The following is a 25691-nucleotide window of genomic DNA, read 5'->3' as shown; positions in this document are numbered from 1 at the left end:
ATGAAAATGGAAATGTTTTTTAAAAACCGTGCTAAAACTAACTAGATATAGGTTTAAAGACAACCCTAGCTTAGAAACTTGGGGAAATATGTTATCATTCTAATGAGTATTTGGTGATGTCGATGAGCAGAAGTGATGCGAATAGGAATGGTGTAGGCTTGTTTTCTACATACCTATCGAACCCCTTATATCCTATTTAGATTGAAGTTTATATCACTTATGCTTTGCACTTAATGGTGTTAAGACGAGTTGTCTAAAACCATAGGGTCTACCCTTAGATCACCTTACTTCCCAAGTTTTCGAAGTATATACATGTACTCCTCACTAGCTAAAAAATTAGAAGCTCCACCACACAAATAGAGAAAAAAATAAAGGGAAAAAATTGAAGTAGGGTAAAAGAACGGGGGGCAAAGAGCTCAAGTTTTAAAGTCCAGGCAAAAGCCAAATTTAATGTCAAGAGTAAATGCTCCAAAGTCAAGGCAAAATCCAAATGTATTGAGAAAATGCTCCAAAGTCAAGGCTAAAGGCCAAATGTAATGTCTACAAGTAAATGCTCCAAAGTCTAAACTTCTTCGCATATCTTTCTCTAATATTCAAGGCCAAAAGTTCCTATGTAAAGTCTCTTTTATGCTCAAAGTCTGCGCCACCCCAACCCTTAGCAATGAGCAGGGCATTACTACTTCTTAAAACTCAGGGTGGATAGGTTCTCTAGTGGGTACACTCTAGATTAAAGGGAATCTCATCTTTCTCATTAGGTGTCTTAGGTGAGTGGATAGGCTTGAGTCTAAATGATGCGAGGCTTTTGAGGGTTGTAGGAGTACAAGTCAACACCCCTTGTTCCATAGCCTTGGCTGGTCCACTAAACCGAAAGGTATGCTATAGAACACTTCACCTACTTTGCATGATAGCATATGAAGCTGTCCTAAGATAGACCAAATCTTTATATTTTTATTATTTATAATTGCTAAGGGACTGGAAATCCTTAAGTTGGGGCAGGGGGGGGGGTGATAATAGCTCACTTTATATCTATAACTCACACCTATATAGCTATTATCAAGTTAGTAGTGACAAGAATTGGGTAATAAAAACTTCATGCATGCATTAAGAGATAGAATTCACTTAGAAAAAAATATTAAGTTATTTATGTTAATTATTCCTAACCCAATTCGAAGGTTTTATATCTTGAGAATATGTTTTTAGTGATGTGCTTTCAGGGTTTTTTTTGTTCTAGAGTTCTAGGTAATTATGAAGTTTTTCAAAATTTCAATCAAATGAACAAGAAGCTTGATGGATCAAAAAGGAGAAAAGAAAAAAGATAAAGAGAATGATATAGCAAAAAGAATGAATGAGAGGCACCACACGCCCAATGAGAATGAATAGACTGAACTCAAGGAAGAACAAATTTACAAGGAAGAAGGGAGAAAGACCAAGGCACACCACATATGCTACATGAAATCAGAGCAAGCATAAATTATCAAGGTACTAAAAAGAAAAAGTGCAAATTTCTTGATGATATATCCATATGGGGAAAACGCTAAGAAACAGGGGAGATTATGGCCAAATTTTTAAAAACTGAAGTACCAATGTAAGAGGCCAAAAAGTGTTCGTTGTATTATTCTTTGCAGATCAATGAAATCAAACACTTTTGTTAAAAAAAAAAAGAATTCTAGTGGCTAGTCTGATTTTCTGGTGGAACATGACTTCAAAACAAGGGAGAAATCTCCAATTTCTTCATTAACTCCAAAAAATTCTTTTAATCTACACTCTCTAGTCCTATTGATGTCCATTTATCAATGGCCGACTTAAAACCCTAAACAAGTAGTTGTAACCTTTAGCGCCTGCCACTCCTATCCTATGGTTGCCGTCCTTTATCTCTCATAACCATTTTATTTTTGAAGCTTCTAGGACACTACCAATTTGGGCTGGGCCAAGTTCCCAGTACTTCTAAAGCCTTTGAACGGCCTGAAACCCATCAAGTTTCTTGGGTTTGAAAAACTTGACTACAGCAAGTTAGAGAGAAGGGAGAGGCATATGGACTTGGATGACCAGGGTACTCCCGGAAGAGAGAGAAATTCTCTCCCTTCTCCTGGAAAAGAGAAAAGTTCGGCACAAAATTTCTGCCGGAAATCTCTCTCTTTGTCTCTAGCTCTCTCTCTCTCTCTCTCTCTCTCTCTCTCTCCCTGCACCGCCTGCATTTTTCAGAAACAGCATCATTAGAACCAAAAAACGGAAACATAGCAGTTGCCGGAAATCCGGCATCGACACCTACTGCCATTGCCAGAAATCTGAAAACAGCTATGTTCAACAGGCACTGCCAAGGACAGCTACTGTCAAGGACACCCGGCACCGTTCAACAGGTGAACCCTACGTCGCCACTTGGGACACGGCCTTGGAGTCACGTAGAGAAGACTCACTGTGTTTGACGAGGACATCACTTGCCTCTATATGGCGAGGTTCTGACGAGTCCCCTTAGACCTTTGCAAAGCTCGGCTGTGCGGCGGGTAGGGTGGTGGGGGCCCGCATGAATGGCGGAATTTTTTTCACAGGGGGAGCGTGGAGACTAGCAGACGTAGGGTAAGAAGGGATTGCTAGACGTTTGGAGAGATGGCAGGGGTGAGGTCGGAGTTGTGGCATCCATGGAAGGCCTGGGTCGAAGTAGGAGAAGGGATTTCCACGACTGAGCAGATTATGTTGACTTTGAGGTGCCGATGGTAATAGTGGATGAGGGCACTGGCGACAAATGGCACCCATGATAGTGGTTAGCGAAGATCTGGAGAGCGGATGTACAGCCTCGGCATGACTTACGCATGGGCAGAGCTCATGAGATGGTTCATGGCTCCATGGGGGTGTTTTCCGAGGGCTGCTGGGGGGGAGGAGGGCTTGGCGGAGCTCAGTTGGGTGGCTGGGACATCTTCGACATCAGTTTATGATAAGGGATGAGGCCTTGGGTTCTTAACAAGCATCAGTTTGGCATTCAGGTCTGTTTCGAATCGAGCACCGGACGGACTGCTGTCTCAAAACAGTGTTGGGTTCGTAGACGTCTGGCATCCGTTGAGTCGTCAAATGTCCCGCTAAAAGAGGGAGATAGAGAGAGAGAGAGAGAGAGAGAGAGAGAGAGAGAGAGAGAGAGAGAGAGAGAGATTGATGTTGATGTGAGAGAGAGAGGGAAAGAAAGGGACTCTGAAGAGAGAGAGAGAGATGCTGGTGCGAGAGAGAAAGATAGAGATAGAGATAGAGAGAGACACTGGTGTGAGAGAGAAAGATAGAGATAGAGAGAGAGAGACACTGGTGTGAGAGAAAGATGGAGAGAGAGAGAGATGCATGAGAGAGAGGGAGAGAGAGAGAGATGCTGGTGCGAGCAAGGGAAAGACATAGAGAGAGAGAGACGGTGGTGTGAGAGAGAGAGAGAGAGAGAAATGTTAGATCCAATCCTTGTCGGACCTAAGGATCACGATAGGAGTTCTCGCGTCATGATTCATGGATGAAGATGAACGAGGATGCATACCTGAAGATGATGCCATTGATCCTCAATGGATGTTGGAAGAAGAGAGGAAGTCTTTTGAGTCTCCACACCAAACTGAAGTACACTTCCGGATGTTCAGTCCTTGTATAATTCCAAAAAAGGTATCAGAGATTTGATAGGCCCAACTCAACACCAAATCCAAAATAGGCACTGGAAGCTTCACTTTAACCAAAACCCTATCGGAAATCCAGGTAGAGAAATCGCACACACAGAATCTAACCAAAAGAGTGAAGTTCAGGTGAGAGAGAGAGATACTAGAGGAGCGTCCAGAAGGAAGAGAGAGATAGGGAGATCCCTCATCCGCCAGAATGTTGCCATGGAAGCGCCGTCGTCCAGGAACTCCGCCGTCAGGGGGCTCGCCGCCGTAGAGGGTAGAGATCGCCGCCTCCGTCCGCTTCCTCCCTTTTCGCTAGAACTAAGGTTTTCCCCAAATCTCGATGCCTTTTCTCTCTGCGGGAAAGGCCTTTCATATCGGCCTGATGGGCCTGGGCCAACACATGGGCTTAGCCCATTCTTTAAGTGGGAAAGCCCAGTCTCAACCCGACGGGCCTTACTGGGCTTATCAAGCTTTCTCGAGAAGGAATGAAGAAAATGAAGTGATTTTCTGAAGAATGGCGAGTGAAGTGGAAGGAGATGGCGAGGTAGTTTGCTGAGACAGTTTTGGCTAATCTGACTTCAATTGGACATTCAATAAATATTGTGTCTGCCTCTTGCTTCAGCTTCTCTGCATGCAGTTGCAGCTTGTGTCCTTTTTCGCATTCCATCTGACAGTGCAACCACACGGGAGACTGCAGGTTGCAACCCTAGGGTCGTGACGGGTCTTTCTCAAGATGGGCCAACCCTAGTCCATTCCACATCCTCATGTGACCTGGGCTGCAGTCTGTGCATGAGTCATACTGCTATCAGTGCATGAAGTTCTTTGTAGAAGTGAGCGGACATGAGTGGATTTGAAAGGATGATACTTATGAACTTGACTTCGGGCAACCTGCACGATCACATGATAGATAACTTGAGTTATCTGGATGGTGGTTGCACGGTCTGTCATGGATACATGTCATCATTGTTTAAAGTGTTTGTTAAAAAAATCATTGTTTAAAGTGTATGCTCTACATCAGCCATCCAACTTGGGCTCAGAGCTGGCTAATCCCTTTGTGAGCCATGAGGCCCACTTCACAACAAGCCGCAGCTAGTCCGGCCCACCCATAGCTTCTGACTTCTGTCCATCTTGAGTCTGCCATTGACGAGATAAGTAACCGTGTGTGAAAATTTTGATGATAACCATGGTTGAATCATATGCAGAGAATTATACAACCAGCAGGGGATAACTCAAACTTTCCTTGCAGTGTGAAGAAGATCGAAGCACTAACCTCCAACACATAGTAGCGAGGCTTCCAATAGAGTGGCTTACAAAGAAGTCCAAGATAAAATGCACAAAATATTCACGAACTATCATTCAACTAGACTGTCTTACTCTCTTGCCAATGAGGGATATTTAAAGAGTTCAGACGGGAATAACTACCAACTACGAGGTTATTTGCCTTGTGGAGGCAAATCATGGTGGTATTATGGGCCATATTTATACATAGAATTTTACCATTCAGATGAGGAATGACTTCCACAGAGGAAGTTACTCACATTTACTTAGTGCTTCTAGGGTGATGTACTCAGAAATCTACCCTGGTGTGATTCAACACCATTGGTCCTGTTACTAAAGCCGCGGGGGTGGCAAATCATGGTGTGGCGGAAAATCATGGTGGTATTAAAGTGTTAAATTGTGTTGTTTATTTCTCTGCTGTATTCTCTTTCACTGTTTATGTAAGTGGGCTAATTATTCCACGTGGCCCACGTCTGTCTTAAGTGAGCCCGGCCCAGCCAGTCTTAGTAGCTCAGGCCCGGGCCGGACTCTGTAATGCACGCTGGTATTTAACCAACGTTCCTTTATGAGTGAAATAGATCTCTTTCTTTTTGTGTCTAACCCTAACCCTAAGCAGCCGCCAAGTTACTTCTCTCTTCAGTTCGTATAACATAAAGAGTTCAGAAGGGAATAATACATAGAAATTTAAAGAGTGGTGACGTTTTTACTTAGTGCTTCTAGGGTGATGTGCTCAGAAATCTACCCTAGTATGATTCAACACCATTGGTCCTGTTACTCAAGCCGCGGGGTGGCAAATCATGGTGGTATTAAAGAGTTCAGAAGGGAATAATACATAGAAATCTAAAGAGTAGTGACGTTAATTAGTGCTTCTAGGATGATGTGCTCAGAAATCTATCCTGGTATGATTCAGCACCATTGGTCCTGTTACTCAAGCCACGGGGGTGGTTTTTGGGTGCGACTTGCATGTCTTGCTAAGTGATAATTGAGATAGTGGTTGCATGGTCAGTTGTGGATGACGTGTCACAGACGATGGAAGTGTATGATCTGTATCAACTGTACAAGTTGGTCTTGGGGTAGTGTCTTAAAAAAACCTACTTGGTTTCAGAGTGGGCCCAATCTCTGAATCTGCCACTACTAAGTCCACATTCCAACCAACACCCTGTTCACAACTAGGCAAAGCTAGTTCAGTCCACCCATAACCTCAGACAGCGGCCATATGTGCAGTCCAGCCATAGTCTGACTTGCCTATGTCAACCTTCATTTTTGCCATCCAAGCCGCCACACATCTCCCCATCGGAGAGGCTGCCACTGCCTATGCCATGGCGCCATCGTTTGGAGCTACAGGAGAGGACACTACCATTTTGCCCCAACCAGCTTGAGGACAACGTGGCTCTGATGGAAGAGTGATATCTACCCGTTTTACGGTTAATGGGTACCTGACATGTAAACGGGTAGAATTACCCTATGATTTATCAAGGGGAGGGATGGATCATTAAGGTTTCTATCCCTCCTCTCATATCTTCTTTCATTTTGTATCGAGTGATATGCCTAGGTTATCTTTTTTTCCAAGAGAAAGAGGAGGACCATGATAAACCCAACTCAACGGTGAAGATGCAAATGACTGAATTTAGCACTTAAAACCAATCTGAACCCAATATCCAACCCAAAACAACACTTCAGACAAGCATTGGGAGAGGAGAGGAATGGAGATTGTGGAAGTGAGAGATGAGTGCAGGGAAGAATGCCGCCATCTGGATTCGGAGCGCCTTCAGGTCCGGCCATCGATTGGCGAACCGCCGTCTGGAAACGTCGCCATCCGAGAGGGTGTTCCGCCGTGGGGGGAGTCCGCCGCCGGTGAAGCCGCAGACCACCGATGAAGTCGATGTAGAGATTCCGCCGCAAAGCCTTCCGCAGCCTTCCCCTCTGCGCAAGCTAGGGTTTCGGTCAAACCCTCGATGCTTTTCCTATCAGAGGGAAAGGTCTCTAAAATCATGAATGGTGGACCTGGGCTCCAACTAGGCCCTAGCGCATGTTGTAAATGAGAAAGCCCAGTTCGGCCCAATGGGCCTCTCTGGGCTTATCAAACCACTGGCACTTAGTGATTCGCCACAGTATCTAGTAAGATCCCCAATATTAACAGATGTCTAATGTGCAAAAATGGAAGAAAGAACTCGAATCTTTAACAAGAATGGGATTCAGGAAAAGGAATTCTGACTCAAGGATATGTCATTTACAGGGATCTTGGAGGGGACAGATTCAAGAGGTCCTCTCCCTAATGCTCCACTAAATCTTTCAGCTAATTCTTGACTACATGTTGTTTCCTTCCCCTCACTTCTTATTTATAGGCTGATGACGGGAAGTTTTCATAAGAGGATGTTCCCGGATGAGACAGGGGACTGCAGCATGTGCGGGAAAGGGGACAAACACTGTTTGCTCCTTTTTTTCGAGTGCCGTTTAGTCCAAAGGGTTTGGGACACTCAGAGAATCCCCGTGTTGAATATCACTGATGACGAGTGATTTGGTGCTCCCTCAGCACCAGACATTTCTTACGCGAGGTGGAATGGAGGACAATATTTGCTGTCTTATGGGTGGTCTGGCTCCACAGGAATGATGTCCTTTCAAAGGAGAACCACCATCCTTAGAGGAAGTCAAGGATATAGTGAGGGGACTGGTCTATTTTTGAAACAGGGAGCCTTGAAGGTCTGGGGTTGACCAAGGCAACTGACATGCACTAGCGATTAAATTTTTAATGATACTTTGGGGGATCACCGTACGCGGGTGATCCTCCCCTCTCTTCAAAACTTGTCATTTATAGACTGGTGCTCTGATCAGTTTTCCTGCCCTTTTCAATCTGCTGACATGACCTGGGAGGGGACCACAACCTCGTGCATTTTTTTCCTAATGTAATTATTGGAACTCACCATTCAATCTGTCCAAAGAATTCACCTTGTCCTCAAGGTGAAACAAATGGAGAATTATCAATTTCCTCCTGAGTGGTTTTAAAATCTGGTAGTCCTTCCATTTGACTCTTGTGCCCATTTTGGCTTGCAACTCTTTCAAGTTAGCTGGTTCCATGTTGATTCGTGCTTAAGCAGAACGCTTAAATGAAGAACACTTTGATGTCTCGACCGCCCCGGCATGTCATCAGCGATTATGCACAACTGGGCTGGACAGCCTGGGCTAGGACCCTTAAGCACTTTTCGCTCCACCTGGGATTGACGAACTTTGAATGGCTCGGCAAGGCCTGATTTACAAGGATCAAATATCTTAGATCGGGCTTCTTTAGGATGCCACCCTTGAGCCAGGTTTGTCTTATCCGTGGGGTTGGCTAAAAGCTCCTTGTCTTCCATATTTATGTCACAATTGGCATTGGGGCATCATCAGCAATTTTCTGTGACCTATCAGCAATAGATGGCGACCTGCTTGTTTCGATTGGGTTGTTGTGGTAGTATGATAGCCGCAAGCTGCAAGTGGCAAGCTTGCCATGGTGATGACCTGGGCCCATTGTACTTCTTTTTCCTCCATTTACTGTGATGGAAGACCAAAGTGTCGGCTCATTTCGTGTAACTACTCTTTGAGCTCCATCACCAGTTGTGGAAGATAACTTCTTCAATCTTGATCATTGCATGTTTGGAGATGGCAGAATATTGCAGGATGGACCGGCTCTGATACCGAGTGGTACAATCCCCGATCTTATCTAGTCTGCAGAAAATGGAAAAAAGAACTTGAATCCTGAACTAGAATGACTTACAAGAAAGGGAATTCCGACTCAAAGAAATGTTGGTTACAGGGATCTTGGAGGGAACCTATTCAAGAGCTCCTATCTGTAACTCTACATCATCTCTCAATTGATTCTTGACTGGATGTTGTTTCCCTCCCCCTACTTATTTATAGACTGATGCTCTGATCAGTTTTCTCACCCTTTTCAATCTGCTAATGTGGTCTGAGAGGGGATCGAAATTCTCTGCATTATTTTCCTTATGTAACTGTATGAGCCTCACTAGTATCATCAAAAAATACAATATTAAGTACAATTTGTACCATTTAGGTCTATCCTCAAGACATTCTATGCCCCAAAGTCCAAGAAATAACACGAGGGAGAATGTTAACTCTCTGTGTTTCCCACCTCATTTCATTTGTTACCTCCTCAACTGATGGTGATCACCCCCTGAAGACAGTGTCATTTGTGTGAGCCCACAAGACTGGATATTCTGAGTCGTTATGCTTCATGCCTAAACCTACAATTTCTCAGGGATCATTATTAACTTTCATTTGAGGTGTCCATACCAGTAATTCTCTATAATTCCCAAATCACTTGAGCAAACAGAATGAAAAATAGGTGCAGACAGTCTTCACCAATCCACCTCCATGCGTTCCTAGGCCCACATTTGGAGAATTTGTGGAAGTGTTACTCTAGTGCTCTACCAACATGTCAACATGCGGCTCAGAGTATACGTCTCTACCCACCTGCACTTTGAGGAGATTGTTTGCTCTTCATCGACCATTGTCCACCAAGGAGAAGAACTTGGTATTTGCATGACCCTATTTCAAACATATTTGTCTAAATCTCTACCACCAGTCCATTTCTACCTTCTTGTCCTCCGCGACTGAAGTAACTGAACACCTGTGCACCTTCTTCTCCTCCGTTGATAGGGGCCGTGAACCCTCCAGACAATCAAGATGTTTAATCTGGTCTAGAGCCTCCTGTTTCTCTCTTGTTCCTCCTTGGTATGCCTAAGGATATCTTTTAGTTTATCAAGTATTTAAATGCATAAGAGATTGGATAATACTTAAATCTTTGTTCGGATAGAAGTATAGAAAGAGGAGAGGACTTTGATGACATTTATTAATTAGATGTCTGACAGAAGCTTGATCACAACCATGGTGACCCATTGATATTTTTCGAATGAGCCAAGGAATGATCACCTGAAATCGGTGCCTGATCCCTACATAGATATATAACTATCTTTTGGTTGTGAACCCCTCTTCCGCTTATGGTCAGAATGACCCGTATGCCGCAAAACCCTCCATGTTTTGAAGAACTCCTGATATATGTAGTCATGAATGATGATCCAGTGATCATCATGTGATCATCATGTGATCTTGAAGATCCTGATTCCTGAATCCTATTGATTGAGAGGATTAAGTAAGCTTATGTAATGTTCAAGCCAAAATGTGGGGAGAGAGAGAGAGAAGGCCAAAATGTGGTGGTCAAGGTAGAAGGCCAAAATGTGGTGGTCAATGTAGAAGGCCATATCGTTGTGGAGAGAGAGATTGTGCAGAGAGAGAGAAAGGGAGAGACGTTTGTTGTTTCTGCCCCTCTCTTGCTGGAGGGGAAGTTCTCACCTCAATGAGGATCATGACCAATTTGATATTCACAATCATGATCATCATCAAATGAGAATCCTGATCCCCAAAGGCTATCGTTCACATGATTTTATGTTTTGCAAGAGTGTAGAAGGCAACCATATTGACAATATTTTTAAGCATACAACTTAGTAATGACCCATTCAAGATCACATTAGATCCTTTCAAAATTTCAGTCTTAAAATGTAAAGATTCCTTGCTGTTTTTTCATTCAGATCTTGGACGTTTAGTCTGTGTCAGAAACAACAACAACAACAAAACAAAACAGCAACTGCTCTGATTGGAAAAGCCTTCTGCTGCCATGGAGAGCAAAAGCCAGCGTCCATCTTACCAGCGGAAACTGCCCCCTGAACAGTTCATCCCTAGGCCCTACTTTGACATGGGACCGCCTCCGGACATAATGGAGGAAAAACTCATGTTCCAGCACAGTGAAATGCAGAAGCTAGGGCATGAGAACTGATAACGGAGGAGTTTTACTCGGCGAGGACCATCACCGGTGATCTCGCCATCGACAATCTGATAGGATTTTAAACAAGATTAGTTAGTAAAATGAATGAATATATTATACTCGATAGAGGATAATAGGAATCCAAGCACCTTTTGATCATTTCTCCACCACTGTTTGTAATCCGGATTCTCCACCGAATTTCGCTGAGAGTCAACCAGAGACATGGAAGGAGGATCATCTTGAATAAAGGAGATAAGGGAAGAATGTATTCCCCTTATTAATCTCCTTTGTTCAAGATGATCCTCCTTCCATGTCTCTGGTTGACTCTCAGCGAAATTCGGTGGAGAATCCGGATTACAAACAGTGGTGGAGAAATGATCAAAAGGTACTTGGATTCCTATTATCCACTCTATCTGAATCAGTAATCCCGTGCATGAGCAAAGCCAGAACCACAAAGGAAGCCTGGAGTTTGGTTGAAGTCACATTTTCTAGCAAGGTCAAAGCCAGAGTCATGGATCTTCATCGCCAGTTTCACACGGTTACAAAAGGTACAAAGATGGTAAACGAATATGTGAAACATTTTCGATTTATTGTAGAATCGCTTGAATCAGCTGGAGCAAAAATTGACGAGGACACAAAGAATTACACGTTTCTTAGAGGGCTTGGAACTGAATACAGTCAGTTTGTTCTTTGTGTTAACGCCAATCTTGCCCACATGACTTTTGAAGAAATTGTGACTAATCTGAAGTCACACGAAGTGTATCTTGAATATCAGGAGAAGGCAAGCTCCAGCGGCTTCCCTCCCACGGCTAACAATAGCCAATTTCAGAAAAATTCTGAGCAGAGTCAACGCAGAGATGGCAATCAATCAAGAGGATCAAATTACAACCGAGGAAGAGGAAGGGGGAAAAACAACAAGTTCCAACCCAGGTGTCAGATCTGCTCCCAATATGGACATAGAGCCTTAGAATGCCAAGAGTTTACAAGATTACAAAATGGGAGCAGAATCAACCACCAGCCTCCTCCACAAGCTTACACTGTAAGTACTACTGAAAACAATTTGTGGTTTCCAGACAGTGGAGCCACACATCATGTGACAGCCGACTCAAGCCTCATCTCTAATCCAACAAGCTACCAAGGAAGCAAGAATCTACAAATGGGTAATGGAGCAGGTTTGAAAATATTGTCTATTGGCTCTGTCAAGGTTTTTGTGTTTTAATGTACACTAAATTACATTAATATCATGAATTTATAATTAAGAAACTAATTTATAATGAGAGCCTAAAAATGTTTTAAGATTATGTTTTTAAACTGTTTTAAAACTATAAAATAAACTAAAATAATCTTAAAGTACTTGGGAGAATGAAAAATATTTTTTAAACTTTCTGAAAATACTTTTAAAAGTATTAAAATATTATTTTAAAACTTTAAAATATTTTAAAAGGTCATTTCATATTTAAGGTATGTTAAAATTATTTTCAGAAGCTTTAGAAATGTTTTTAAATATTGAAAACTACTTTAAAAATATAAAAAAATATTTTTCTGAATTTTTTTAAAAATTAAAGCCTTTTAAATGGTGCAAATTTTTGGTATTTTAGTCCCTTTAAAGGGGGCCCAATAAGGCCTTAATGGGCAGAGCCCATTAAGTCCTAAAGGCGGACCCGAAACCGGATTCGTTAAACCGGGTCGGGTCCGCTAAAGAGAGAAAAAGAATATTTTTTTGGCACTCTCTATCCTCGAACCTGCGACCTCCCCTTATGCAACGTGGCATCTCACCACTGGGCCACGTTGCTCTTTGAATACAATATAAAAAATATTGTATTTGACACGTGGCGCGCCGCAATTTTTCAAATGAAAAATTCCGCCGCGCAAAAGATTCAAACCCTGGATCTCAAAGTCCGCGACGTGGCACTCTACCGTTGTGCCACGTCGCATGTTTAAACAAAAAAATTAATTTTATCTATTTTACACGTGGGTTTTATTCATAGAAAGAATTTCTTTTGATATACATAATTAATTAAGTTAAACTTAATTAAAGAAGGAATTTAAAGGGTCAAAGGGCGGGTCCGACGGTTGACCTTCCAAAAAGTTTTTTATTAAATGCCAAAATTTGAATTTTTCCGACTTTTGACATTCCCTCATTAATTTCATTAATGGGTAATTAACGTCATTAATGAAACCTTCCAAAAATCTTTGAAAATTAGTAAAAAATTAAATACAGCTCCGTTTGAGCTCAAATTTTTTAAAAAAATCTCATAAAATTACAACCTACCCCTTTGGCCCTATAAATACCCCTTCAGAGAAAGGGTTGATGCATCCCTTTTGAAAACCATCTCTCTTGTGCTACTTTTGAAGAAGAAAGTGCTCCTTATTGTGAAGTTTCTCCCCTGCAATCAGCGTGGTTGTGCTTCTCCATTGATAAGGGAAGTTTTTCATTTTCATCATTCATCCATTTAGTGAATAGAGTGATAGTTTCCTTCACATTCTTGTTATAAATGGTGAATTTGTGTGATTTCTTGAAAGAGTGTGAAGGATTGATCTTGAATCCTTGAAAGAAGTTTTAGTGGGATTGAATTTGTGATCTGAGTAGACATTTTGGAAAGCAAAAGGCTGACATATTGATCTTGATATCATATCTTGAATTTTAGTGTTGATTATCCGTCATACATCATTGAGAGCGATGATTGACCTTTGATCAATCACGGGGAGCGGCATAGCTTCTGTTTCACTAATCTGAGCAGGTGACGAAGATCGAGAAGCCAGGGAGGTGACGTTGGTGGCACCAAGGACGTGACGGTGATGAGGGAAGTGGACATACGAGGAAGAGTTCGTGATGGTCTACCCGAAGGCGGTTCGGGGTTGAAGCTCGTACACCAAAGAACGTGACGTGCCATCGGAAGACTCCTCTGCAGAAGCAACTGTGTAAGTTGGGTTAGGGTACCTTACAAGGGAGGATCCTTAGTAAGGTTATCCTGAGTCCTAATTTGGACTCGAAGGGGGGCCTTGGATTGACTCGATCACTAAGCGGATCGAGGAACCAAGTAAATCTAAGTGTTTGAGAGAAAGAAGGTGAGAGTCAAATCAAGGAATCTTAAAAGCTAATTAGGCAAACAAAAAGTAGATAAGCTAATTCATCCCCCCCCCCCTCTTAGCTTCCAATAGGCTCATCTAAGATTTCAACTTTTAATAAAAGGTTATTTCTTAAAGATGTTTTACACGTACCTGGAATTACAAAGAACTTATTGTCCATTCATAAACTTACTTTATTGTCTTGTGAAGGACAAGAAAACCAACAACATTCTGCTACAAGGAACAATTAAGGAAGGTTTGTACTGTCTTGAGCCACAGAAGAGTCAACCCTTGGCACTAGTTGGGGAAAAAGCAAGTCCAGAAACGTGGCACTCAAGGCTCGGTCATCCCCAGTTTCGAGTCTTGAGTCAAATTATAAAAAAATTTGGCATTCCTTTCTCAATTAGTTTTAAACAATGGGATTGCAATGCTTGTAGAGTTTCTAAGTCGCACAGATTACCACTCTATTCTACTCAAAATTGTGCAAAGAATCCACTTGAATTGGTTCATTCTGACTTATGGGGTCCTTCTCCAGTTTTATCAAATCTTGGTTTTTCATATTATGTGGTGTTCATTGACGAGTTTAGTAAATATACTTGGTAATATTTGTTGAAAAGGAAAAATGAAGTAATTGATAAGTTTCAAGAATTTCAAATTTTAGTGGAAAATCAATTTTCCACTAAAATCAAAAGCTTCCAATCGAATTGGGGAGGAGAGTATCAGTATCTCCACTCAATCCTAAAAAGTCAAGGAATAGCCCATAGGGTGTCCTGTCCCCATACTCCTGAGCAGAATGGGACAGTTGAGACAGCTCTAACTTTACTTAATAATGCTTCCATGCCAAAGAAATTTTGGGATGAAGCAGTAGCTACGGCTGTGTTTTTGATTAACAGATTACCATCTCCAGTACTAGAGAATAAATCTCCACTTGAAGTTCTGTTTAAAAAATTACCTGACTATTTCTTTTTAAGAACATTTGGTTGCCAATGTTATCCATGCCTAAGGCCCTATGCTCAAGACAAGATTGATCCACGTTCAGAGAAGTGTGTTATGCTGGGGTATAGTTCCATGCATTCTGGATACAGGTGTTTTTCGCTGAAAACAGGTAAAATTTATATATCAAGGTATGTCTTATTTGATGAAGACGTTTTTCCTTTTTCATATTCATCAAATACATTTTCAGGAATACTTGGTTCGAGTCCTAGTCCAATTTTAAACATTCCAAACGTCGACAAGACTACAAAAACAGTATCAACACATAATAATGTGTTGAATAATTAAAACTCAAGTTCACAACATGATCCTGAGAATTATCAAAATAATACTTCAGCCGAAAATGAAGTTTCCATTACTGATGAAGAGACTACTCCATCAGAAAATGAAGACTCCATCACTGATGATATTGCTAGTACATTGGATCACACACCTGAACCTGGTGCTAGGATCAAGGTGCGTGATCTGAAGGATGTGTATGGACAAAGTAATACACATAAATCACTCATAGCTGTTAAACACCCTATTCCGATGTGTCTAAATACAGCTCTGAATATTGTCGAGCCTACTTCATATGCTCATGCATCCAAAAATGAAAATTGGATGTGAGCAATGAAGAAGGAGTATGAAGCATTACTTCAAAATAACACGTGGGATTTAGTACCCAGAAATCAAAATTTACACTTCATTGGATGTAAATGGGTCTACAAACTAAAATATAAGTCAAATGGAGAAATAGATCGATATAAAGCACGTTTAGTAGCCAAAGGTTTTAGCCAGCAGGAAGGATTTGATTTTAATGAAAAATTTAGTCCAGTAATAAAGCATACCACAATTCGTCTATTGCTCTCAATTGCCATTACCAATTGTTGGAAAATACATCAACTCGATGTATCTAACGCTTTTCTGCATGGTGAATTAGATGAAAGAATCTACATGGAGCAGCCGCCAGGTTTCAAAAACTCCACTCATCCTGATTTTGTATGTTTACTTAAAAAATCAATCTATGGTTTAAAACAATCCCATCGTGCATGGTTTTTTAAACTAACTGATTCTTTACGAAATTTGGGATTTTCTGGTTCAAAAACTGATACATCATTGTTTTTTAAATTAAATGACCAAAATCCAGTTTTCATCTTGATTTATGTTGATGATATTCTCATTATGTCACCCAATTATCAAGAGATTAAAAGTATAGTTCAACAATTACATAAACAATTTGCTATCTGTGATCTTGGACCTGCAAAATATTTTTTGGGTATCGAGTTAATTCCTCATCCAAAAGGTTTTCTATTAACTCAAACTAGATATTTGTTATCTATACTCCAAAGAGCAAACATGGAAAACTCAAAACCACTGCCAACTCCTATGGCAGTATCATCTACATCTAAAGGTGATAATAAACCTCTGGATGAAACTTTTTATCGACAATTAGTGGGTGCATTGCAGTACCTAACTTTAACTAGGCCTGACATAGCATTTTCAGTAAACAAGGCCTGTCAAAAAATGCATGCTCCAAATGCAGATGATTGGGTTTCTTTAAAACATCTAATTCGTTATTTGAAAGGAAAGTATCTTACATGGCTTACTGATTCATAGAAATTCTAACATGTCAATTATTGCATTTAGTGACTCAGATTGGGCAGGAGATCGTGATGACAGAAGATCTACAGGTGGTTATCTGGTATTCTTAGGGAGAAATCTTGAATCTTGGAGTTCAAAGAAACAAGCTACCGTGGCTAGATCAAGTACAGAAGCAGAGTACAAGTCACTGGCAAATACCACCGCAGATATTATGTGGATTCAATCACTGCTCAAAGAAATCAAAATACTATCTCAGGACAAACCAACATTGTGGTGCGACAACTTAGGAGCTACATATTTAGCAGAAAATCCAGTGTTTCATGCTAGAATGAAACACATTGAGATTGATTATCACTTCGTCAGAGAACAAGTTGCATCAAAAGCTTTAAATATTAAATTCATACGTGGTGATGAACAGATAGCAGATGCACTAACAAAGCTTCTATAGAGGATTCGTTTTTGTCTTCTCAGGGACAAGCTCAACGTCGTTCCCGCCGATGATCTTGCGGGGGGGTGATAACGGAGGAGTTTTACTCGGCGAGGACCATCACCGGTGATCTCGCCATCGACAATCTGATAGGATTTTAAACAAGATTAGTTAGTAAAATGAATGAATATATTATACTCGATAGAGGATTAGAAAGTAGGATCAAATACAGGATCAAACATAGTTAGGATGAAACGTAGAAGGACAGGATCAAAGATAATAGGACATCACATAGACGGCTAGGATCAGAAGTTGAAGAGTTATAACAGCCCAGATCAAGTCGTAAGAATCCAGTTATAAAAGATGGGACCACGACACCGATCGACGGTCACGATCGGTGCACCCCACTTATTATAACGGATAGATTTAATCCAGAAGTATCCGTTATATCAGATGGGTCTACGGCACCGATCGACGGCTGCGATCGGTGCACCTCATCCTGTTATAACAGTTCGGATTAACTACATTTATAGCCGTTATAAACGGAAATACAAAACAAACATTTTATTGTTATAACTATAATATACGTAATATAAATACAAACAAATGTACGATTGAAAGATTTTGCGGAATAACAACGATCTTCTCTCTTCTTCTTGTGTCTTCTTCTCTTTCCCTCTCATTCTTCTTCTTCTTCTCTATTCATTCTCTATCAAGACACCATGGATTTCAACAAGAACAATCGGCTCGCATCCTCCCACGTAATCCTCAGAGAGGACCTCGCAGCTACTCAGCAGGAGCTGCATAGGATTCAGGATCAGATCAAGCTCATGAAAGTTTAGAAAGAACAGAGGATGAATGGACTCGAAGATAAGATTATGCTGATGGAGAATGATCTTCGAGCCTCGGAGGCCGTCAAAATAGAGCTCCAGAAAGCCCGGGCGGAGGGCCAGGCTCTTCTCTCTGCGAGAGAAGAACTGGTACTAAGAGTCCAGCAGTTGACCCAGCAACTGAAGCATTCTAAGACTGAGGTCCAACAGATTCCTACTCTTGTTTCCGAGTTAGACGGTCTCCGGAGGGAATATCACAACTACAGGTGACGAAAAAAATACCCGCATCAATCCAGAGATACCACAATCTTATGTTGTCTGCCAATGCAGGGTTGCATACGAGTATGAGAGGAAACGACACAGTGACCACCTCGATTCACTTAAAGCAATGGAGAAGAACTACGTTTCTATGCTGAGAGAGGTGGACAAACTGAGAAATGACCTGGCGAATACTGAGAGGGCAGGTGGTGTCTTCTCTTTCTCTCTCTTCTCTCTTCTTTGTGGGATCTTGCTAGTTTCTGAGTGGTGAATAGGTGCAGGGGGACAATATGGGTCCAACATGGGGTATCAAGAAGTCGGGGCATATGCACCGAGTGCCCCGTCACAGGCTACACATACACAACTCCATGCGAATCATCAGGTCTTCCTCATCATTGTCATAACCATCTTCATCATTATCATCGTTAGGGTTTTGTCCTTCCAGGTAACGATGTTGGATACTAGTATCGATTGCAATATTGGTACTGGTTATCGATAAGTTCGTTACCTAACACATTCACACACTGTGTTTCGTTATCCGATAACCCTAATTAATTATCAGATAACAAATCCTGCAGATGCGTACTAATATAACGGACTAGCCGTTCGTTATTCGTTATCCGATAGCTATACTGACATCTTCGAATGCCAGTAGCATTATTCATTATTCGCTATGGGATCCGAAGTATCAATATTCATTATTGATATTATTACCTATTCATAATCGATATTCGATAAAGGTTATCTGGTAACAATACTGATTACCAGGCTTTGATAATGGGATATTAGGTAACGTTATGCCGTACAAAAATCATACCGAGATGATGTTAGGCAAACCCTAATCATTGTCATCATCTACTGAAATTGGCATGCAGGGGCGACCACCAACTGGCGGAGTGGGTTCCCATGGGGATGGCATCCTTGGCAGTGGTGGCGGGGCGTATGACATCAGCTCTAGGGGAGTATCTGCAGGCTACGGGTCTTCGGCCATGTACAGTCGAAACACTGGAGGGGCACAGGCTGCACCTTACTCAGCTTCTATGATGCCGACTCAAGGTCGTGCGGAAGGTGCTGCTCACCATTGAGTCATAGGTTAGTCAATGGGTTGACTTAAGCAAGCTGTTTTTCCTGGTTATTCTACAAATTCTTGATCCCACTCTCTATATATTTTGACCCTAGTGAACCCTTAACTATGGATGAATTTTTATCGAACCCAATAACTAACTGAATCAAAGGAAGTCTTCAGAGTTGTGAAGCAAACTTTGGGGTCAAGAGTTTTGAATAATAATTCAAGAAAGTTATGGGAGAAGTGGAATGAAGACGATGGTATGAAACCCTGGAAGGAACGGTCAATTGACATCACCAACAAGGCGGACACTTGATTTGTGTCACGGACTTACTCTTTTGCCCCCTTCTTCCAATTTCGGAAAAGCACATTACATGGATAATCCGACTCCAACCTTGAGAGGGACTAAGAAGACCAAACATCTATTACCAGATGCTATGTGTATGTTAGAGCTAACCTTGTGACATAACGAAATCAGAAGCAATCATTGTTGACCTCTTCCATTACTAAAACCAATTACTGAGCGACGGTGGAGACAACATCCAAAATGTTATGGCTACAAAATCTCCCCGAAAAACCCAATTTTCTAGTGTAGGGGGCCTTGCCAATGCACTGTGACAATGCATCTCATTTCCGACAACAAGATATTTCATGTACGAATTGTGCATATTGAGCTCAATTGTCTCATCATTTGACATCGGATACAAGATGTCCTCATTTATGTTCCTTATGTGGCATTTTCCACAAATCATGTCAATTTCTTCACGTAGGGATTGAGTGTCTCTTCTTACAACGGTTTCTCGCATCATTCGATATCATAAGCAGAGCGTGATCGGCATTAGCACTCCATCTTCAGGGGGGGTGTGAGATGACAAGGCTCAGGGGGCCTTATAGGCATACATAACCTTCCCTATACCTAATAGGCATTCCTATATGTCTTTCTATAAATAGACAAGTATCCTCTTGTTTTCTATGCAATGTTGAATTCTTGATTTCACAATGAGAATATTACTCTACGAGCAAAATTGGAAATAAATAACATAGGATGATACCAAATATATATACATATATGTATACATTCCCTTATGGATGTTAACGTTTTTCAAAGTTAGTAAGTTTTAGGTCATGATATCACCATCAATAGATTAAATCAGTTTTAACTGTATACAAGGATCTAATCATATATATCGAAGAAGATGCAAATGGTATTTTTTAGAAACATGATGCTCAAATCAATTTACTCGTCAGACTATTCAGAGGGGTACAGCGCATGATGTATAATCACCATATGTTATGTATAAGAAATTGCAATAATAAATATCATGCGTCAAATGTAGGAATAGATGCAATTAGAAGATTGATAGTTAGAGCCAAAATAATTTATGTCGATAAAATGATGGTACGAGACAATAAGGTAAGCTTTTTGGGACAAAATGCTGTGGTACGTGTAATATAAATATTGATATAGAATGTATTCATATATGCAATACAGTATATATACATACATATATATAAATCACTATGAAGAAAACACGAATAAACAATGTCAAAGCAAATATAATCTTAAAAGTATATGAGCAAAACGGCGATCAGTTGTGCATATAAGAAGATGAGATAGAAAAGGCGATATATCGATATGCAACGGTTTCTAATGTACATACAAATACATTTAGCAACCATAGCATACATGTTTTTCCTATCAAATGTAAATATGACTTGAGAATCTTTGTCTGTGGATATTTGCTTCCACACATGCATTATTAATGGGCATTTCTATGGTATTAACCTTGTCTTTTGTTACTTGACTTCAATATCACAAATGGATTACAGTTAAGAATATTACTTGATCAAAAGAATTAATTCATCAAACATGAGAACGTCATTTTTTAGAATACCTTAATAATACAGATTCTTTAGGGGCTTATCTATAATGTAACACAACGGCGAAATTTCAGAAGTCCGGTCCGAGTCCGGGCGTCCGTCCGATGCCGCACCCGCCTCTCTGATTGGCGGCTCGCCTTATTTAACCGCCTCTCTCTCTCTCTCTCTCTCTCCCCCCGTCTGTCTGCTAGAGTGCTGAATAGCGAACCTCCCGTTCTTCAGTCGACGATGAATTACCCGATCAATTCACAGGATCATCAGCAGCAAGCGCAGCATCCCCTGCACGCGCAGATCCCCTCGCCAGCGGGCGACTCCAGGCATGAGGACGATGCATCTCTGACGGAATTCCTCGCATCGCTCATGGACTACACTCCAACTGTTAGAAATACATGAGTACCGTCTTTCAATTTATCCTTATTTTTTCTTTACTTCCCTGAATTCTTATTTTTATCATCCTTTCTTTCTGCAGATTCCAGACGAGTTAGCTGAACATTACCTTTCGAGGAGCGGTTTCCAGTGCCCCGACATGAGATTGTGCTTACTCTCTGACCCTTATCATCTTTAGTTCTATCCGGATGCTTCGCAAAAAAAATTCTGAAACTTTTAGAAATTCATACTTTATATCCGAAAATTTTTTTCAGCGAATTTTAGGGTTTCTATTTTAATTTTCTGTATATTTCTTCTTCTATTGAAATTGATTGAGGTTTGTCATGATTAATTGATGAAACTATCGCTAACAAGCATTCTAGGTTATTATTCATAACAAAGGATCAACCATATAATTCATCTTTTGTATTTGCTTCCCGAATGATGCCGATTTATGATTTTCTCATTGTTGCTCTTATTAAAATATTAATTTCAATTTTCTGTAATTATAATTCACAGAACGCGGCTGGTAGCTGTGGCCACACAGAAATTTATTGCTGAGGTCGCCAGTGATGCCCTTCAGTGAGTGCTCCATCCACATGATATGATCTATCTCACTAAAAGCCATGCGACATTTTTTCTAGGTCTTATGGCGCATATACATACTGAAAAATATTGGGGTACTAATGAATAACTCGCATTTCTGATAAATTTTTCGAAAATGTCCATCACGCCTGCCATTTTATCGTAGTAAACCACTTGACATCTAACCTACCTTAGGCACTACTATCAATGCGATTCATACATGAATGATCATCTGATTTCCGTGTTGTACTCATGGTAAACTTTGATCTTCCAGACATTGTAAGGCTAGGCAGACATCCATTATTAAGGACAAGCGTGATAAACAGCAGAAGGTATAAAATTGCATTATTTATTTTTAATTTTCAGAAACTAGTCATTTTAGTGCTGTAGGATAAGCGATTGGTGTTGAGCATGGAAGATCTTTCAAAAGCTCTGAGAGAGGTAATTTAAATTCCGCCTTCTTCCAAGTCAAACATATTTTCGGGGACTAATTAAATTTAATTTTATTGAAAATTAGTATGGCATAAACTTGAAGCATCAGGAGTACTTTGCCGAAAACCCTTCAACTGGAACAGAGACATCATTGAGAGAGGATTGACCTAGATTCCGGGTTAATCTCTCTCTCTCTCTCTCTCTCTCTCTCTCTCTCTCTCTCCTGTTGGGTTTCTTGGATGTTTGATATGGTACTAATTCTTTTAATTTTAATTATGCAGGTAAATGTTGATTGACTTACTGGTCAAAGTTGTGAGATAAAAACGCAAGGTAAATAGGAGGTTGAGACGATAAGAGGAGGATAATTTCATTTTATGTCGTGATATTTTGTTGGTTTTTATCGATGTTCAGTTATACATATTAGTTGTTATAGCCCATTGGTGCAGGCCTGCATAGTTTAATGGCGATTGATTTCTAAACTCTGATTTAGTAATAATTCAAACAAATTATAGAGAACTATGAAATTATACCTTTGTTAAAAAAAATGAAGTTATACCAAATTTTCTCTCTGTCAAGATTCGTCATGACCAGTGGATGATCAGCGTAGACCTAAATGAACCATAATCATAAACATGCAAATATAAAGTTTACAACGATCTTACGTCCGAATTCAAATTCTGAACCTTCAAAATTAAAAAAAAAAAAGAGTTTCACTATTCAAACTGTTTTGGGCTCCTCCATTTTGGGATTTGCATTTTCACGAGACCAGCATTTTAAAGTCATCATAGCCGATGCAGTTTCAGCTGATAACCCATCCCTCTTGAATGAGACAATCCCTCCACTTGCAGAGAAAAGACGTTCTGATGGAGAACTAGTCGCTGAAATAGATAGAAATTCTTCTGCTAGCACTGCAAGACGTGGATATTTTTTAGATCCCATCATTCGCCACCATTGGTGAGAGTCATCATAATGGGGGTCAACGCAACTCTCACGAAGATAATTTTCCATTTCTGCCCTCCCAGATGTATCCAATGTTTTTGTGCCCATCTCGTCTAGTTCCAATAATTCTATCATCACTTTGGAACGTTTGGCACTTGTAGTTGTAGAAGAATTAGCCCTGTTAACTGAACGAAACAAAAATTTTGGGAAACAAAATCTTGCTCGTCTGGCACAATATATTTGAACTTCGATTTTGGGTCAAGCACTGTGGCTATGGGAAACATAGGCCTTCTCTTCACATGGATTTCATACTTAAGCAACTTCTCCTTAATCATAGCATATGCATTTTTGAGTATCCTTGTTTGCTCACTGCTCAATATTCTTCCCATTTCACCTCTAGATAATTGTTGTATCTAGATGCTTTAATAGCAGTTGATAAAGCCTAGTTACACTCGATGAAAATGATGGCCTTTGACTTAGTTAATATCTCGGCGATCTCCAGGAAAGGCAGAGATCCATTTACGAAAATCTTGAGAAGATCCCATTCTTCAGGTGAAATCTTTAACTTTTCTTTGGATATAGAGGAGCGCTCTTTCACCAACTTATCTAATACTTCCCTGTCCTCCCAAGCCGCTTCAATCATGTCACATGTAGAGTTCCAATCAGTCTGGACATCTTCGTCTAACAAATTTTGGTTCTCCACGTCCACGTCCACGTCCTCGCATAAAGCTTCGTAGCAGCTAATACTTTCATTGGATCCCTTTATCTCCATGATAAGTTTCTGCAGCCTATCGATGGTATCGCCGTCTGGTCTTTGGTTTGCATCAAACGATGCATCGTCACATTCTTCGTAGTCCTCATCTGAACATACCGCGCAATTACCCAACCCATTCAAGCCTTTTTGTACAGCTAAGTTGATGACATCAGCCATGCACGTTGTATGGTAGACAGTGGACTCGGAATACCTTTGCACATATGCAACAATTGTTCTATCATCTCTCGTATTCTTGGTGGTAATGGCATGCACCTGTAAAAAGAATGCAAGAATCATGCTTAACAAATAGAACTTACAAGAGAAGCATGCACAAATTTATTTTGAGAAAAAATGCAAAAAAACAAAGAGATATTACTTGCCTTTGTATACAAATTATAGTCTTTAAGCGTACGGCGTAATACACATGACAAGGCTTCGCCGTCATGACATCTGGCTGACACTTCAACCTGGAGAACATGTTCACGAAGGGTCCATGTATTGTCAATCCAATGAACTGTGATTCCAAGTATCCCCACATCATCATCAGATATCCATGTGCTTGTAGTGATAGAAACTTTCTCAACTGTCCAAAGTATCTCTCTTAGTTTAGCCTTATCGTCATCAAACTTTCTTGATGCCAAGCATCGTATAATAACAGGATCAGGAAGAGTCACAGTGCATCGTGCAAGATATGAGCAGAATTTTTCAAATCTTGGATGATTTATTGCTGAGAAGGGTATATCTGTTCTGACTATAAAATCTAGGGATTCTTCTGCCCTCTGCTCTTCAGTCCTGTCTACTAATTTATCGGATGGAAGTCGCCCGTAAATTGTGGTATGGCATTCTTTTAAGTGTTCCATATCTTCCTTGAAACACCATCCTTGAACTTCTTGAATAATATTACCTCTTTTGATGGTGTGCTCTCTTTACAAATATTGCAATAATACCAACCAAAACAGTTCTTCATATACTATAGGTTGGGGGGGAACACTTCTGAATCTTCGTCATATTGTGCGGAACTTATTTCAGAATAATCAGATGAGATCTGCGGTTGAAAGTTATTTCCATCTTTCTTAAATTTCTTAAATTGAAGAATGACAGCCAAAAATGTAATATACCTCGTCTACAGAGTCGTCCTCCTCAGATACGTCCATCTGCGAAGGCCCACTTATTTCTAATCGAACTGAAGATGAAATAGTACGATTCTGATACAGATAACCTGATTAGATTAGCAAAAATAGACAGCAATGAACCTAATGAAGACGGCGAGTGAACCATGAGGCCATTAGATCGTGGTTACAGAGGAACTCGATGATTTCAACGAACTCTACGAACCGCGATGATGCAAATGTGGAGTGGAATTTGAATCAGGCGGGAGGAAATATAGCTTACATACGAATCTTCGATTTGGCGGAATAAAATGGCGAGCGGGTGATGTCGCGATGCTATAATAAGGCAAGAGCACATGAGAGACAGTCACAGAGAGACCGCAGTGGCGATCCGGCGGAGAGCTTGGGGGCTTCTGGAGAGAGAATGGGTCGAGCCTCGAGGGTGGGAAGCCCCCGAAAGATCAAAAGAGGCGGCAACTGTCAAATCAAACTGCCGATCTGTACGGCCCTAGAGAACTAGTCTTATGAGACCTAATTTTTTTTGGCAAAAAAAAACTTGGGGTTTATTTGTCCAAATACAAATAAGTTATTCCCATTCAAGTACAAAATGTTGAAAGAGTCACAATAATGACAATTCAAGATTATCTCATTTAATATAAACATAATTTGTACGTATATCTTCTTG

General features: G+C 40.7%; 2 protein-coding genes across 5 annotated transcripts; one reads left to right on the top strand and one right to left on the bottom strand.

Moving 5' to 3' along the window:
• Window positions 1–20976: 20976 nt before the first annotated feature.
• LOC144711249 (transcription initiation factor TFIID subunit 10-like) lies at window positions 20977–22636 on the top strand. The gene is made up of 7 exons (XM_078585192.1): window positions 20977–21199; window positions 21291–21355; window positions 21707–21769; window positions 22047–22104; window positions 22163–22213; window positions 22290–22382; window positions 22486–22636. The coding sequence occupies exons 1-6, from the start codon at window positions 21050–21052 to the stop codon at window positions 22368–22370; spliced, it is 468 nt and encodes a 155-aa protein (XP_078441318.1). The 5' UTR covers window positions 20977–21049; the 3' UTR covers window positions 22371–22382; window positions 22486–22636.
• Window positions 22637–22808: 172 nt separating this feature from the next.
• Window positions 22809–25532, bottom strand: LOC144711247 (putative transcriptional regulator tpeD). Of its 4 annotated transcripts, none has more exons than XM_078585189.1 (4): window positions 25290–25532; window positions 25016–25150; window positions 24278–24942; window positions 22809–24170 (listed from the first exon to the last, which is right to left on the bottom strand). In XM_078585189.1, the coding sequence occupies exons 3-4, from the start codon at window positions 24755–24757 to the stop codon at window positions 23586–23588; spliced, it is 1065 nt and encodes a 354-aa protein (XP_078441315.1). In that variant the 5' UTR covers window positions 24758–24942; window positions 25016–25150; window positions 25290–25532; the 3' UTR covers window positions 22809–23585. The 4 variants fall into 4 exon arrangements, with proteins under 4 accessions (XP_078441315.1, XP_078441317.1, XP_078441316.1 ...); XM_078585191.1 differs by having other exon boundaries at window positions 25016–25116; XM_078585190.1 differs by having other exon boundaries at window positions 25016–25102.
• Window positions 25533–25691: the final 159 nt, after the last annotated feature.

This window comes from Wolffia australiana, chromosome 13 (genome assembly GCF_029677425.1).
Source record: "Wolffia australiana isolate 7733 chromosome 13, ASM2967742v1".
NCBI classification, from domain to species: Eukaryota; Viridiplantae; Streptophyta; class Magnoliopsida; order Alismatales; family Araceae; genus Wolffia; species Wolffia australiana.
Note: the sequence above shows the minus strand (reverse complement) of the source record. Positions and strands in the feature narration are given on the sequence as shown.